General features: G+C 38.9%; 1 protein-coding gene across 1 annotated transcript in view; it reads left to right on the top strand.

The window, feature by feature from the left end:
- The window catches only part of DCC (DCC netrin 1 receptor), a 769,602-nt gene that overhangs the window by 695,025 nt on the left and 57,784 nt on the right, over positions 1-16,793 (top strand). The window contains exons 22-24 of the mRNA XM_059139941.1: positions 1,855-2,017; positions 11,111-11,337; positions 15,501-15,617. Coding sequence (XP_058995924.1) covers positions 1,855-2,017; positions 11,111-11,337; positions 15,501-15,617 — 507 coding nt within the window. The remainder of the gene's footprint in view (positions 1-1,854; positions 2,018-11,110; positions 11,338-15,500; positions 15,618-16,793) is intronic.

Raw genomic sequence — 16,793 nt, 5'->3', positions numbered from 1 at the left:
TTTTGATTTTGAAGCAAGAACTGGGTTTTCTATTCATTTCTGAGAAATTAATTTATTTTTCACATTGAGTATTATTTCTAAGAATTTTGTAGTTGGGAAGTTTACATCAAAAGTATCCCAAATGGTATGGTAGATTATCAATTTAAGCAACATTTTATTTAATGTTTTCATAGTACAATGAAATTATATTACTCCCTATCAGGTGCTAAGTTGATTATTTTGTATATTTTCTCTAATTCTGACAATAGCTGTATAAAATAAGTATTATTATTTCCATTTTATAGGCAAAGGCACAGAGGGTCCAATGGCCTAAATATTTTACTGAGGAGGTACCGAAAACTAATATAGCTTGTTAAAGAAGCACATTCAAACTCGGGTCTAGGAAAACATCTGAACTCATTGCTTTCTGCTACTTTTTATATTAAGTGATAAATAAAATAAGCTAACATTTACTTTTTAAAACACTGTGACTTGTAATGAATCACATGATGTATAGAACACAGTATTTCTAATTGATCACTGAGGGTTTAAAGAAAGCAACTTAAACCACTCTCACTTACATAAGCAAATTATAAAAAATATCTTATTAGTCTGTTATTTTCACCAAAATATCGTCTACCCTGAGGTACTATCGCAACACAGGAGAAGGTTTATATCAGGACTTAATGACACTCTTTCAAACCCAATGATTGACATTTAAGAGGGATCCATACCTTTTTTTTTTTTTTTAAAGATTTTATTTATTTATTTGACAGACGGAGACCACAAGTAGACAGAGAGGCAGGCAGAGGGAGAGAGGAGGAAGCAGGCTCCTCTGCTGAGCAGAGAGCCTGATTCCGGGCTTGATCCCAGGACCCGGGCATCATGACCTGAGCCAAAGGCAGAGGCTTTAACCCATTGAGCCACCCAGGCGCCCTGGATTCATACATTCTTAACAGGTTGAAAATTAAATGTGTTTTATGGATAGTTTCTTTAAAAACAAAAATGGAAATAAATTGTGCGTGATTGGTGTCAAATAGTTTGTCTTTCACATCATCTTATAAAAAGTATTTTCTCATAAAGCACAGACTCCTTGATTCTCATCACCCTGGAATATTCACAGTACAAAGTAGCCTTTTTCCTCCTCTCCCTACTTTCTACTTACTATGGTAGGTTAATTCTTCTCTAAAAATAAATAACTAAATAAATAACTTAGATAGAACTCACATACCATAAATTCACCCTCTGAAAGTGCACAAAGTCAGGCATCTTTAGTATATCCACAAGGTTGTGCCACAAGCACCACTATCTAATTCCAGAATATTTTCAATACCCCCAGGGGAAAACCTATACCCATTCGCAGCCCTTTCCCATTCACTCCTCCCATCCACTGGGAAACACTAATCTACTTTCTGTAGCTATAGATTTGCCTATTATGGATATTTCCTATAAGGGGAATCACAATATTGAGCTCTTGTGTCTGGCTTCTCTCCGATAGAATAACCTTTTTTAAGGCACATGCGTGTTGTAGTGTGTATCGCGTGTAGGTTCCTTATTATAGCTGAGTAATACTCCCTTGTATGGAACAACTCCATTTTGTTTCTCCATTCTTCAGTCAACGGACATTTGGGTTGTTTCCACTTTTGGCTATTCTAAATCACGATGCTATGAGTGTTCCTGTGCGAGATTTTGTGTGGACATATATTTCATTTATCTTAGGTAGATAACTGCTCTTTCCTCTCATTTTTCACTGCTTTTATTCCCAGCTTCAGAAATGCCCAGAACAATAGGGACTTTCACATCCTTAACAGCTTGCTAAACACCAAGCTGTCACAACTCCCTAAATCTGATCTCCATTTGCCTGTCTTTCCCCAGAGCCACCCATTGGCCAGATGCACCCCCCACATGGCAGTGTCACTCCTCAGAAGAACAGCAACCTGCTTGTGATCACGGTGATCACCGTTGGCGTCATCACAGTGCTGGTGGTAGTGATCGTGGCCGTGATTTGCACCCGGCGCTCTTCAGCCCAGCAGAGAAAGTAGGTAACAGCTGGTTCCTAAGAGGAGAGAGGTCACCATTGGACCTATCACCTTCTCGAGTTAAATTTTTGACAAGTCTCTTCCTGTGTTCTTTCATAATTCACCACACATTCCCTTATCCTCTGACCTGAGCAAAAGGTTGCCTTTTGTTGATTCCAGGTCCATAACTTGAGGGAGTGAGGGCCAGACTTGAAGACTTAATAACAGCATCCATGTGGAGACCCACTTGGCATTTCTGCTTGATTTTACTTCTCTGGGCCAGATTCTTCCTTTCAGGTGATGGCAGGTGTTCCTTTAACAACATTTAGAGAATGGACTTCATCAGGTCCCAATGCATGGCCCTCTGAACAATTACGTATAAAATGTTGGAGTTGTGTGATCCTCTGAAAGTATTTCCCCATTCTGGCAGGCAGACTCTAGGCATTGAATCGATGTTTGTTGCAGGAATGACTGCCACACTCAATGCCGTTACAATACGGTGGAGTGTTTAGTTTGAGATTCTAGAAATTCAGAAGAGTTTGGATTTCCTGGCTATGCTTGATTCTCAGAAATTAAACTTTTGGAAGGGTTTAAAAATATTTTCATATTATGCAGTTCTAGGTTATAGCACATGCAGAGGATGATACATCAAAGTCAAAGTTTAGAATGGAAAGATGGCTTTAATTCAGTTTATCCCCTTCCAGCAACATCCATAACCAGCATATTAACCTTGTGGCAGCTAGCTGTGGGAATCAGCAATAATATCCTGGTTATCCTCTGCCTCTCTGCCTCTCTAGCACTTTTCAAATCTTGCCTGATATGTCCCTTTCAGCTGTACTTTCTCACTGAATTGGCTGTAATAAGCTCTTCCCTTGATTTTTTTTTTTTTTTCCTTTGGCCTCAGGCATGATGCCGGCTTGAAAGCCCGAGGCATGGACCCATCCATTGCTGGTTTGACAACTACATGCTACACACTGTGTCAGAGAAAGATTCTCCAACAAATAATTGTTCCTCTTCCCTTGCTAATATCTTAGTTTCTCTCTCTTTGAAACAGTCCTATGACCCATTCGCTGATCTGTATTGTATCTTCCAACTTTTGAAGTAAAGCGTTTAGAAATAGGATACAGGAAGATGTACGGACTGAAGAACGGGACGTAGGAGTGTCAGTGCAGTCTTAACGGACGTATGTGGCAGGGCACGTTTTCTATCTGGCTGCATTTATGAGCCTGACCATCTTCCAGCTGGTACTCGCTAGTGTCCTAACCCTTTGTGCTTAGACAAGAAACCAGCCCCACTGAGCTTAACTGACTCTCATGTGTTAGCATTCTGGGAAATCCTAATCACCCACAGAACTTCCACACACTGGACACTTAGTGAGGCTCTGGAGAAAGGAAAACTATAAGCGAGGAAGGCATGGAACAGCCTCTCGGTCGAGCTACCCCAGGAAAGGTGTGGTGCAGGTGTAGCATGGTAGAACACCAGTGGGGCCGGGCTCTCAGGCTGAGCTGAAAAAGACTCACAGTCACGGAAGTGGGAGGGCATCGAAACCAAACTGGCCCTACCTCAGGAGAGCTTTAAGAACAGGGATGGGTTCCCTAAACTAAGTTTAATTAACTCAACCATCTGTATGTAGCAGGGTGTTGTGTTTGTTCCGTTTTCATCCTTGTGAGAAGAATGTTGGAGGGTTACATCGACCAGATGAATCGGGTTCCTGAGCACGTTGCTTCCTGAGAGAAAATGCCAGTCTTCTCAAAGTGCAACAGTGGGATCTGATGCTATTTTGAGAAACTCTTAAATTGTCTTAAATCCCACTCTAAGCATTTTGTTAAGAGCTTGAGGGTTTTATTTAGAAAGAGTCAAGGCTGAGCCGTGGGTATGATTTGTTTTTAAAATTAAGAAATGAATGAGAGAATAAATCACTCCATGAATGACTGGAAACCAAAGACAGTGGATTTATAGCTTCTGTGCTCCTGCCACTTTGATTTTTCCTCAGCCTTCACCCAAAGTCTCTTAATATTTACTCGGCATATTTTCACAGTTTTGCTTCATATATCTTTCTCCTGTAACAGACCCATTGGCGTTCATCTCAGCCTCTTTGTTTGTAGTGTTAACAGAAGAAAAAAAGAAAAATTCTTCTCCTTCAGGATATTCCTGAGTTTTAATTTAGCTTTCTTTGATTTGACTGAGGATCCTTCCTCCTGATACCACCACCACTGAGCCTTTTAGAACAAATTAAATGATGCAGATGAAAGCAAAATCAATTCCAATCTGAGACAGAAATAAGGTTCCTTACAGAACTCTCAGAAAAATGAGAGTTTAATGTAATTAATAAAGTGAAATAAGAAACACCTTCCTGGGATCCTTCAATATCTCTTTATCTGTTGGTGCTAGAGAATGTAAATTGTCTTTGCGTTGTATTGGGGCTCTTGAATTATACCCACTGGATTTGAAACATACTTCTGTGTACTATCAGTACACAGTTTATTCAAGTTAGTGTCCACACATTTTATCCTGCAATTTATCTATTTAATAATGATGTAGTTATCTGATTGATTCACTTTCCAGTTGGTAAGATCTTATTTTTATAATATAAATTAACTAATGGAAGTTAGAACCCAAGTTCTAATTCTAATTCTCCACTTCTTGGATTAAATTAGTGGTATTTAACTAAACCTAAAGGAAGACCTAACCCCTGAATGTTAGTTTCCTGAAATGATAAACAGGGCTAAATACTTATATCATTTGCTCTATCTTAAAACACTGAAATTCCCCATGGACTATTATCAAATTATAGAATTGTATGGTAGCACTTAGCTTCAAACTAATATGAAGTAAAAATAATTTTGCCTTTCTTTTTAGTTACCACCTTAAGTTTTTTTTACTACTTTGAAGAGAATCCCTTCTGTCGCGGCCAGCGCGACAAATCGACCAGGAACGTGAGGGTAAGAGGATGAAGAAAAGAACTCGAGAAGCAGAGAGATGGGGGCAGGAGGAGCGCTGAGGAGGATGTCCAACAGTGCTAAGTTTATTCAAAGCATTAAGGCCAAATATATAGTGATATTACAATAGGCGAAGCAATACATCTGTGTCTAGTTAAACAACCACGAGTTCCCATAATAAGTTTCACAATTAACTATAAACAGACCTCGTGATGCCTAATGGCTGATGCCAGTACAATTGTTCTGTACTGATACAGTAAACCTGAAAGTGATTTATGGGCTGTACTAGGGCAGCAAGGACCAGCCACGAACTTATGACCCCAACCAAATTGTTCTCATTTGTTTAGCAAGCATGTGGGAAGTCACGTAGGTGAGCACACAACACATAGCACAGACCCTTTCTCAGTGTTACTCAACTTTTCATGTCCTAAACCTTTTGTTAGGTTATTCAGACTTTAAAGGAAGCACAAGTCAGGGCCTGGTTTGGTCCTCGTCTCAAACCTATTGCGGACTCCCACACCCCTCTCACATTTTGAATTAATGAAATTATAGTAGAATATTATAATGTAGAAAAAAATGTGTTTATGAAAGCTTAAATTAAAGGGGTTCTGTGCCTTTTAATAAAATAATAACATTTTGTTAGGCAAAATATAGAACATGTGTCACTATAAGTTAGAATTTCTCTATAGATACCAAAGACAAAATAGTTGACATTGAGAATATCCTGGAAATCCAAGACACATGGTTATCACATTTCTAAGGCAGCTACCTGGGTAGATAATAAACAACTTGTCTGAATACACTAAATTTAAATATGTAAATAAAATTCAAGGTTCACTTGATAGAGTCACCAGTTGACTAAGCCTCCTATTTATAGATTTTAAATGTTAGTCTACATTTAAATCTTGACAAAAATAATTATCTCCACTACTGAGAGTCAAATGTTTTAAACTCTTAAATGAGGGGTACCTGGGTGGCTCAGTCAGTTAAGCATCTGCCTTGGGCTCAAGTCATGATCCCAGGGTGCTGGAATTGAGTACTGCATCGGGCTCCTTGCTCAGCAGAAAGCCTGCTTCTCCCTCGCCTTCTGCCGGCTGCTCCCCCTGTTTTTGTGCTCACTCTCTCTCTGTGTCAAAGAAATAAATACAATCTTTAAAAATAAATAAATAATTTAAAAATCTTAAATGCAATCTACTGTAGGTTTGGTTACTTTCACTGATTTTTCAAATTTTTGACATCTTAATTGGTTTTCAGTCCACAGATGCAACCCATTTAGTCTTCAATATAGCTTAATTCTGCCACAGAAAATGCAGATTTATTTGAGTATCTAGAATGCATGTTCCCTAGGATTCTGGTACAACTGTTTTTTGTTTTTGTGGTTGTTGTTGTTGTTGTTGTTGTTTTGCTTTTAATAGCAGTTAGTAGAATAAAAATAATCATTATAGAGAATTAGGAGGCTGAAAACATTTGGCAGAGATTTGGATGTAAGAAGTAGGACAGGTACTTATACATCCCAATATGTTTTTTCCCCTGTTAATTTGCATCATTCTTCACACTCACTTTAGGCCTTCTTCCTTTCTGAAATCTTTGGTAAATCCCCAGTGGGGCAAAGTGTCCTTGCTTCAACCTCCCAGCAGATCTTGGGCACACGTGTATCTGACCAGCAGAATTAGAACAGAGCTATTTGTCAGCCTCCTGTCAACAACTTGAACAGAGGATGCCTCAGCACAGAAGGGAATTTAATAACTTATTGCAATGTAAAAAAAATAATAATTTATTACAATGTGGCAAAAGAATCTATGAGATGATAGTATTTTAGAATTTCAAAGGGTGCAGCCTTGAATGAAATGGATCCTAACCCAATGTTGGTTTTTACCTCATATCCTAATTAAAAGTGAAAAGGAAACAAACTTCTCTTAAAGTAATAGGTTATGTGCAAAGTGAGAAACATAGAGGACAATCAAGAATCAGAGAACCCTGCAAAAAAAAAAAAATCCTTTGAAGTTGATAATGAAAAATTCTTATTATTTAATTCAAGTAATTACTATGTGCTTAGTATGTTATCTGCATGATACAAAGTAACAAATCTGATTAATGTTAACTCTTGAGCTAAAGATCTTTCTGCAGTTCCTCTACTAACTTCCTGATATCATTAAAAATGTTTCTCCTGTGCCCCTGGGGATTAAAATATATGTTTATAAAAAATAAAAAATTAATTAAAAAAAAGAATAAAAGAAAGATAAATAAATTTCAAGAAAGAAAAAAAAAATGTTTCTGTTAGGGGAGCCTGGGTGGCTCAGTGGGTTAAGCCTATGCCTTCCGCTCAGGTCATGATCTCAGGGTCCTGGGATCGGCCCCCGCATTGGGCTCTCTGCTCAGCCCAGGGAACCTGTCAAATAAATAAATAAAATCTTTAAAAATAATGTTTCTGTTAGAGGCAAGTCCCCCTATGATTTAGTTCCTGCACTTTTTCAGCTTTACCAACTGCCAGTCCCTGTGGTTGCTCCTCCCTCCCACAATGCAGAAATTCACAGTAGCCATGCCATTTTTCATTCATTCATTAAGCTCCCAATGTCTCACCTATCTTTGCATTCCTAGGGCTTACCAAATTTCTTGACACGTACTCAGTATTCTGTAAATGTTCACTGAGTAAATACATGAATAAATGTAAAACAATGGACAAGTGAAAGAAACAGAATTTCCTCAGTTTCGTGAGGAAACCAGTTCACACACTGGGAGCATCTGGCCAGCTCTGTAAGACAGACAGGAATCAATGCAAGATGAGAGGTAAAGAAAGAGACAAGGAAAGTGATTTAGATATACTAAGATTACACTGACCTAACAGAGTCGGCAAGGCTTCCTGAAGAAGAGACGTGTCCAGAAAATCTTTAAGAGTCAGTAGTTTGAACTAAATAGGATTGTGAAGGCAGTCTGGACAAAAGTAGGATGAGAGAGATGAGAGAGAGGGGGTGAGAGAGAAATAGGGAGAGAGATAAGGTGGAGAGAACAAAACCATCAACACTTGATGATGCTGTGAACACAGAGCCTTTATTCAAGAATTCATGGGGGGGAAGAGACCCTCGCATCCTACAGCTGTGTTTGGAAGCTGAAAGTTTACTGGTACCTGTGAGAAAAGATGCATATAGGGAGGGATAAATATGATAGATATTCTATATCTAATAGAAATTCTGTATCTAATACAAAAACTAAGTTTAAAATAAAAACGAGCCAAATTCACTAAGACAGTGTTTTTCAAACTTCAGGTGCCTCTGATTTCCCTTAAGGGCTGTTAAACCACAGATTGCTGGACCTTGCCCTCTCACAAGGCTCCCTCCCACACCTGCAAGTTTCTCATCTGGGCTGGAGACCAGGAATGTGCATTTCCAGCATGTTCCCAGGTGTTGCTGGTCCTGGGACCATACATACTTCAGGATCCATTGGGTCAGGTTCATCTGCATACAAATTTTGAGGATTCTGAAATTTGTGGGAGAGAGGAGCTAGGGGATCATAAAGGGCAGCAGTCATTATGTCAGAGAACCAGCAGATGGACAGAAGGCTGGAATGACAATGTTCCTGCAGGTTTTAAGACAAATTTCAGGCAATTTAGTTATGAGCAGATGTCAGTTTTATTACCAGCCTGCTGGATGGGCAGCTAGGCTACCACCAGCAGGGAAGGGAGGCCTCTCCAAGGTCAAAAATTTCTCTCTTGAGAAGACATGTTATAGAGAAAACAAAAGTAGTGAGTAGATGGTGTTTCATAGAACAGATACAAAAAGGAAATAAAATCTGTTTAGTCTTTAGATTCTTGACTGACAGCTGAGCGGATGAGTCGCTTCTCAGGAAAGGTCTTGATCTGATTAACATCCATCAGAAAAATGTGTATGCATTTTATTGGGAATGATAATTTTTGTTTTCCCAGGTGGAGGTTATATATCACAACATACAAAAAAATCTCTCCCTCAGTCAGGTTTGGAATTTTTTAAAATAAAATACATCTGGGGAAGCTTAATCCTGAGGTTATGGGGGCTGGTGACTGACTGACTGAATGAATGAATGAATGAATGAGTCATGTGTGTAAATGAGAAAATTCATAATTTGTTTTTAGTTTCCAAGATTATTTGACACGTTTTCCCCCACGGGCTATTTAAATATTGAGTTATTATGAAAAGGTTTGCTGTCTTATCCTGGATATGGGAACTGGTACTTCTCTGTATGCAGTCTTGTAGGCACTGGGATTAAAAAGTTACTTAGCATTTTGATTTGTTTGAAAGATAACAGGGTGAAATCTCCAAGTTCAAAAATGGCATTAAATTGTTCTAGAAGTTACCAGGGGTAGATTACATAGAGATCTGTGTGTGATTTGCAGATTGTTTCCTGTGGGCAGGTGAAGTAGAAAGAAATGAATTCAGGAAACGGATGGTTAGCAGAGAGTTATTATCTTAGACTCAAGAAAATGATCTAAGGGTTATTACAGACCATTGTCTAGAGTCAGTGTGGTACTGCTGCCGGGAAATCAGCAAAAGGTAGGTAATGGTAGGGAAAATATGAGAACAGAAAATACTGCATTATTTCTCCGCTAAACTACTCGATAAATATGAAGTCTGGCGTTGTCTCCTCTCTTCAGCATGCTTCAAAAAAGACCCCAAAAATGTAAAACAAAACAACAACGACAAAAAACAGATCGCACTACTAAATATTCATTAATTGCCTCATATGCATGAAAGTCCATTTCAGCACGGGAAAACAGAGCCCCTTGCAGTGGCCTTGTACACGTTACAGAGGTTTTGCAGACTGCTTTCTTTGGACCATTGAGCAACCATGAAAACAGTTAATCCTCAAATTGCCGTTCCTTGCGAGTGAGGAAGTAAGAAAAAGTTACTTCTCTGGGGTTCTGTAGAGGTTAGATTTTAACAATTTGAATTCTGTCTTAGAAGAGATACTATTAACCCCCCCCCAAAAAAAAATAATAATAGAAGCTACAGTTGGAGGGCGCCTGGGTGGCTCAGTGGGTTAAGCTGCTGCCTTCGGCTCAGGTCATGATCTCGGGGTCCTGGGATCGAGTCCCGCATCGGGCTCTCTGCTCAGCAGGGAGCCTGCTTCCCTCTCTCTCTCTGCCTGCCTCTCCGTCTACTTGTGATTTCTCTCTGTCAAATAAATAAATAAAATCTTTAAAAAAAAAAAAAAGAAGAAGCTACAGTTGGAGATTTTAAAAAGTGGGGAATTGTAAAGCAGAGGTTGAAAACTTTCTGAAAAGAGGCAAGTAGTAAATATTTGAGGTTTGGTGAGACATGCGGGAAAGCTGGTCTTTGTTACAGCTACTCAACATACTACAGTGTGAAAACAAATGAGCTCAGTAGGATTCCAATAAAATTTTATTTACAAAATCAGGCCGTGGGCAGATTTGGTCTACAGGCCATAGTTTACTGACCCCTAGTGTAGAGAACGGTGAGCAGGAATATCATGCTACTTGACTTAGCCAGTAGGGACATTTGTATCTCACTAGCCCCCCAAAGAGACCACCACTGAAAAATGAATTTACAGTTGCTAAATTCTTACTGAGGAAAATAAGAGATATTTGAAGCCTACTTCTAAACTGTGTTTTCTCTTCAAAGGATGGGTCCTACTGTGTTTGCATCCAGAGGCCCAAGTGCTTTATTCTCCTTAGAATATCCTCAGATTACCTTTTGTCTTCAAATGGCACATTAAATTATACAGCTGAGCTATAGGCTTCCTTCTAAGCCCCAATCTTGGCCGGCACAAATTCTGGCCTTTTTATTTCTCTTTGCCCCTTCAAAGCAACTCCATCATTTATCTCCTAAACAGATGTTTCAGTCAAGTACCTTATGCCTAGCTCTGAAGATTGGCAGCTGGCTCCATCTAACCCACTGTCACCTTCTGTGAGAATTTGTAGCTGGTGAAGCGGGAGTCAGGCACTCTCTGGCAGGCAGCCGAGCCCTTGGGGATTTAGCGCCACGGCTCGGATCATGGGGTGAAGCTCCGGGGAAAGGAGGAAAGGCAGCCAAGACACGCCTGCCAATTCTTAGATTTCATAGGTTTCCTCCTGGGAACACTCTTACATCCTTCTCTGCTTCTAACTTGAATTGACTGAGAAAAGAGAGCGAAGACCATTGAATAGACGCACTCACACTCACCTTCTAATTTTGTGTTCCATAGGAAGCGGGCCACCCACAGTGTTGGAAAGAGGAAGGGCAGCCAGAAGGACCTCAGGCCCCCTGATCTTTGGATACACCATGAAGAAATGGAGATGAAAAATATCGAGAAGCCGTCGGGTACTGATCCTGCAGGAAGGGACTCCCCGATCCAAAGCTGCCAAGACCTCACACCAGTCAGCCACAGCCAGTCAGAAACCCAGCTGGGCAGCAAAAGCACCTCTCATTCAGGTAACTCTCCTGGGGCATCAGGAGAAGCCCTCCATTCTGAACCCCACGGGAAGTTTTCCACTCCCTTTTTGGTGGGGTCATCCTTCCCTTCAATCTGCGGGTCATTTACCAGTAGTTAAAATAACCTGATGTAAATTTGGTTACCTAGTTTCTTTTCCAACATCCTATTACCTGCCTTTTATAATTGCAGTGCCTCTTAAAACTTTTAAGAGGTAACAGGTGGTACACTTGGGAAATACTGAAATGTGAAAGCCAAATGAATTTATTGCTTTTTGTTAAATCTTGAATGAAAGATTTGTCAAAGAAAAATTTAAGCTGTTTTACATTTTTTTAATTCCCTATGTCTATGGATAACTGTAAGTTGATTTTAAATTTGCTCTCAATCTTTGCATTAAAAAAAATCATATTAGGAACACATGGCATATGAGCACATTGATTCTTCTGTTACTTTGGCCTTGACTGTGACGATCAACGTTCATCCCCATGCAATCACATTTTATAATCACTAGCCTGCCTTGGTGGAGTCTATGTGCAGGCTATGCTGATATACAAAGTGACCACAATGGAAAAGCCTACTCTTTGATGATTAGGTGTAGAACAATCCATATGCAAAAAAATAACCAACCAAACAAACAAGAAATCTAGAAAGTGGTTGTAAGAGAATTCATTTTCTATTGATTCTTGTATTTTAAAAATGTTTATGGGAAGCAGAATAATCATCTCTTTTCAACACACACACACAACCTCTTGATCTACTCATGATGTGTTTGCAGAATGAGTAGCTGTTGTTTGTAAACTGAATTAAATATTTTCGTTATTTGAATGTGTAACTGGTTTACTAGACTTTTTTAGCTTAGAGTTATTTAAACAAGGAATTCACTTACTGATTTTCAATCATTGTTGAGTGTTCTTTTTCTAGCTCTTAAAAAATATCTCAAGCAGATTCCCTAACTCTTCCATCATTTTCAGTGGTTAAACTACCTTCTAGCTCTATTAAAAATTGTGATATGCAATTGAAATTAAAGTTTCTTCTTCCCTTATGGCCAGCTCACCTTTGGCTCTGAGGACTGGGGTCATAATTTGTTGTTTAAAGCCTCCAGCACCTTGAAGGAAAGGGAGTGGTGGGGGTGGGGGCAGAGGAGGGGGCACAGTCTGTTTCAGAAACCCCTTAATTCATTTCTCCCATCCATCTGATCTTCCCAGCTGTATAGGAGGATGGGGAGGGGAGATGAAGAGGGGAGAGGCAGAGAGGGAGGAGAGAAAAGATAGTTTGAAGTTTGGTGATGCTTTTTGTGCACATGGGCTGTCCTCATGTGACATCCAAATTCTCTCTTGTGAAATGCAAGCAAGTATGAATTCTTTATGAGACCCTGTGGGATTACATGATGTGAGATGTCAAATCAGGGCTTAACCCACTCCTACTGGTATATAACTGTGTCAACCTCACTATCCCCTGCTGGGTCAGCTGCATTTGAGTGAATTCCAGGAAGATGACTCAAGCTTGAGCAACTTTTCAAGTGCCCACCTGACCTGGGCCAAATGATGAGAGAGCCTGTATTCCAATCCTGGCCCTGTTTCAGTCTTGCTCTCTTTAATAACTTCTTCCTCTGTTTAAATAGACGCAGGGTAGACCAGTAAGCCTGCCGCTTGAGCAGACTAATACCTGGAGAATGAATGAAAGTTGGACATTTTTTGCAAGAACCTCCACCCTTTACAGATGCTTATTCTGACTGTTTTGGTTTCTAGAGGGCACCAGAAGGACAGCCTCCCAGTGGAAGGGATAATACTGCCTCTCAGCCCTCAGAAGGTTTTACCAATTATTTCTAGAATTTCTCCTTCTTTGCATTTCCCTTTATCTTTTATACACTGAAATGACATTTTGGGACAGCCAGACTACTTTTGATCATTTAATAAGTCCTGGGAGAATCTTAACTCCAAACAATGGCTGTTTTCTTTTTTTATTGTGTTATGTTAGTCACCATACAAAACATCATTAAATTTTGATGTAGTGTTCCAAGATTCATTGTTTACATGTAACATCCAGCCCTCCATACAATACGTGCCCTCCTTAATACCAACCACGAGGCTCACCCATCCCCCCACACCTCTCCCCTCTAAAACCCTCAGTTTGTGTCTCGGAGTCCACAGTGTCTCATGGTTCATCTCACCTTCCAGTTTCCACCCCTTCACTGTTCCTTTCTTTCTCCTAATGTCCTCCATGCTATTCCTTATATTCCACAAATAAGTGAAACCACTTGAAAATTGACTTTCTCTGCTTGACTTGTTTCACTCAGCATAATCTCCAGTCCCATCCATGTTGATGCAAATGTTGAGTATTCATCCTTTCTGATGGCTGAGTAATATTCACAATGGCCATTGTCTTTAGAATGATGCTTTTGCCTGTCTGTTTTTATTTGAGGACCTACTCTATAGTAAAAGGAAAAGCAGCACTCAAAATCCTGCTGGGTATATTTTACATTATAACAAGCGTTCTCTACACTATCCTGGTTAAAAGAACAAAACTCCATGCCAATGAATAGTATACTCTTAAGTGCTCTTATCTACTAGGAAACTTTAAAAATATTTTACATTTGGGGTTGACTTTCTTTTTTTGTACATGATTTTAGGTAATCTTAGGAGGTTTAGTTCCCTCTTCTCTTTTTTGTATGGTTTTCTCAAATATTTAACTTCCCACAAACACTTTATGGCAGCAACTGGAGTTATATCTTGGCTAGAAAATAATATTTATTTCTGTACTTTCAGGAGATTCAAAATTTGTTGCATTCTCTCTCTTTCAGTTGTGCCTTAGGTGTATAATTTGTGTAGTTTTATTGTCTTTTTGGTCATTCTTTGGAGGATGTGTGGACAGATTCAAATCTAGGCAATTGTCTTTATCACGGCTGTGTAGAAATTTCCCCCAACATTATTTTAAATTTTGAATTTTATTAACTACTATTTTAACCAAAAAAGAATACATTTATGTAATTTTAGAAGAAAGAAAATAGTACAAGAAGTTGTGAAAAATAATACCCAAAGGAACAAAAAGGGTGTTTGCCTTTTCACCGACCCCAAATTCCTTATCCCTTTCACGAAAGGACAGCAAGGTTGAGAATTTTGTTTGTGACCTTTCTATACAGATATATATGGACACACATTTATAGAGACACATAAACACACCTATATACATATGCATTATGTACAGATATAGAACATATGTACATATATTATGTACAGATACATCTGTTTATATACAGATGCACATACACAGAAATGTGTATATACACCACAGGCTTTTATGTGTGTGTTACACAAATGGGCACATATGGTGCTCTTCAGAACTTCAGTTTTATTGTTTTCAACATATACTTTTGCTAACATTTTAAATCTACACATATATTTCTTATTATTTTTAGTGATTCTTTCGTGTGGTATTTTATGGAATCATGATAAATTTATATAAATATACCTAGCCTTACTTTTGAAAAATATAGTTCATTCCCTGTGTTTTTATCATAAGATATAATGCCTTTGGGCCTTAAGTACTAGTTGCATAAACTGTGGTATATTCATACAACAAGGTATCTATGGAACTGTTAAAAATGATAAAACTGGGACACCTGGCTGGCTCAGTCAGTAGAGCATGTGACTCTTGATCATGGGGTCACAACTTCAAGCCCCACATCGGGCATCCAGTGACTTAAAAAAATAAAACTAAATAAATAAAATAAAATGGGTGTTGCTCTTGAATATAGAAGTATGAGTGGTTTAAAATAAATAAATAAATGTTATAAAACTGACTTGACAGAGAAAGATGTTCTTAGTATTTTCCTAAAATGATAACAAAATAGGATGTATGATGAAATGCCACTTAAGAGCAAAATAGGCATGGTAATATCTGCCTTTGGACTTTCACATTTAAACACATAGGCAAATCTTATACAGAACAAAACATGTATAATGGTTCTTTCTGAATAACGGGGTTATGGTAAATTTTATTAATGTTTGCGCAATGAGACTATACTGATTGGGTGACCAAGAAAGTAGATATAACTATTTAAAACCTCAATAAAATGAAAAAGGCATCGGTGTGCCTAGTAGAAATTATGTAAAGTATCACAACATTGAAGAAGGTGTGTCTCTCAGGAATATTGTTTTTCCTGTAGGTCAAGACACTGAAGAAGCAGGGAGCTCCATGTCCACTCTGGAAAGGTCACTGGCTGCACGACGAGCCACTCGGGCCAAGCTTATGATTCCTATGGATGCCCAGTCCAACAATCCTGGTGGGTAAAGATTGGTACCACAAGGAAGAAATAGTGTTTTCTGTTTTCATCTTTTCTGTATTGAATTATCAAAAATATTTAGAGTTTTAGAAAGGAAATCTTGCTTTTCATAATTCCCTTTCTCTGCCTCCTAATTTGATCCTCCTTCTGTTTTCCCTATTTCAATAAAGGGTACTACGGTTCATCCATTTATTTTTGTTCAAAACTATAGTTTCATGCTCTTTTATCCAAATTTCATCACATCCCAAATTAAATCTATCATCAATCTTTTTTTTTAAAGATTTTATTTATTTATTTGACAGACAGAGATCACAAATAGGCAGAGAGGCAGGCAGAGAGAGAGGGGCAAGCAGGCTCCCTGCTAAGCAGACAGCCCGATGTGGGGCTCGATCCCAGGACACTGGGATCATGACCAGGGTTAAAGCAGAGGCTTTAACCCACTGAGCCACCCGGGCACACCAATCATCAATCTTATAGTTCTCGCTTACAACACCTGTCCCAAATCCAACCTTCCCATCTCTACTGCTCTGTCCTCAACTATGCCACCACCAACTATTTCAGATTTTAAACTATAGCTCTAAGCTTGTAACTAGTCTCTTTTCTTTAGTTCTTTCCCCTATAGTAAGTTATCTACAGAACAGCCTTACAATGTGTGAATCAGATCATGTCACTCCTCTTAACTTCCCATCATATTTAGAATGAAATCCATGATTTTACCATGTCCTACAGGCCCCATGTGATAAAACTTTTGGACACACCCCTCACTCCATCTCCTGCTACTACTCTAATCCATTTCAGCCTCATAGCCTTCCTCCCTGTTCTTTAGACATAGCACACATTCAAACTCACTTGCTGTTCTCTTTCCCTGGAATTTCTTTTCATAGGTATTTACATGGCTTTTTCTTAATTTCATTCAAGTTGTGTTCAATGGCCACCACCACAGGTCTTCCCTGATCATTGTCTCACACAGCATTTTGGGTCACTCTCTGTTCTATTTATTCTGCTTAATTTTTCTTTATTAATGTGGATGACCATCATGCTTGCATTTTTGTATTTGCTTATTTATTATGTGTTCCCCATATTGTAAAGTCTATGAGAGTAGAGATTTTGCTTCTTTGATCACCTCGTATCTTTGGGGACCCTGGGTGGCTCGGTTGGTTAAGTGTCTACCTTCGG

The sequence above is a fragment of the Mustela lutreola genome, chromosome 11, assembly GCF_030435805.1.
Source record: "Mustela lutreola isolate mMusLut2 chromosome 11, mMusLut2.pri, whole genome shotgun sequence".
Lineage (NCBI taxonomy): Eukaryota > Metazoa > Chordata > Mammalia > Carnivora > Mustelidae > Mustela > Mustela lutreola.
Note: the sequence above shows the minus strand (reverse complement) of the source record. Positions and strands in the feature narration are given on the sequence as shown.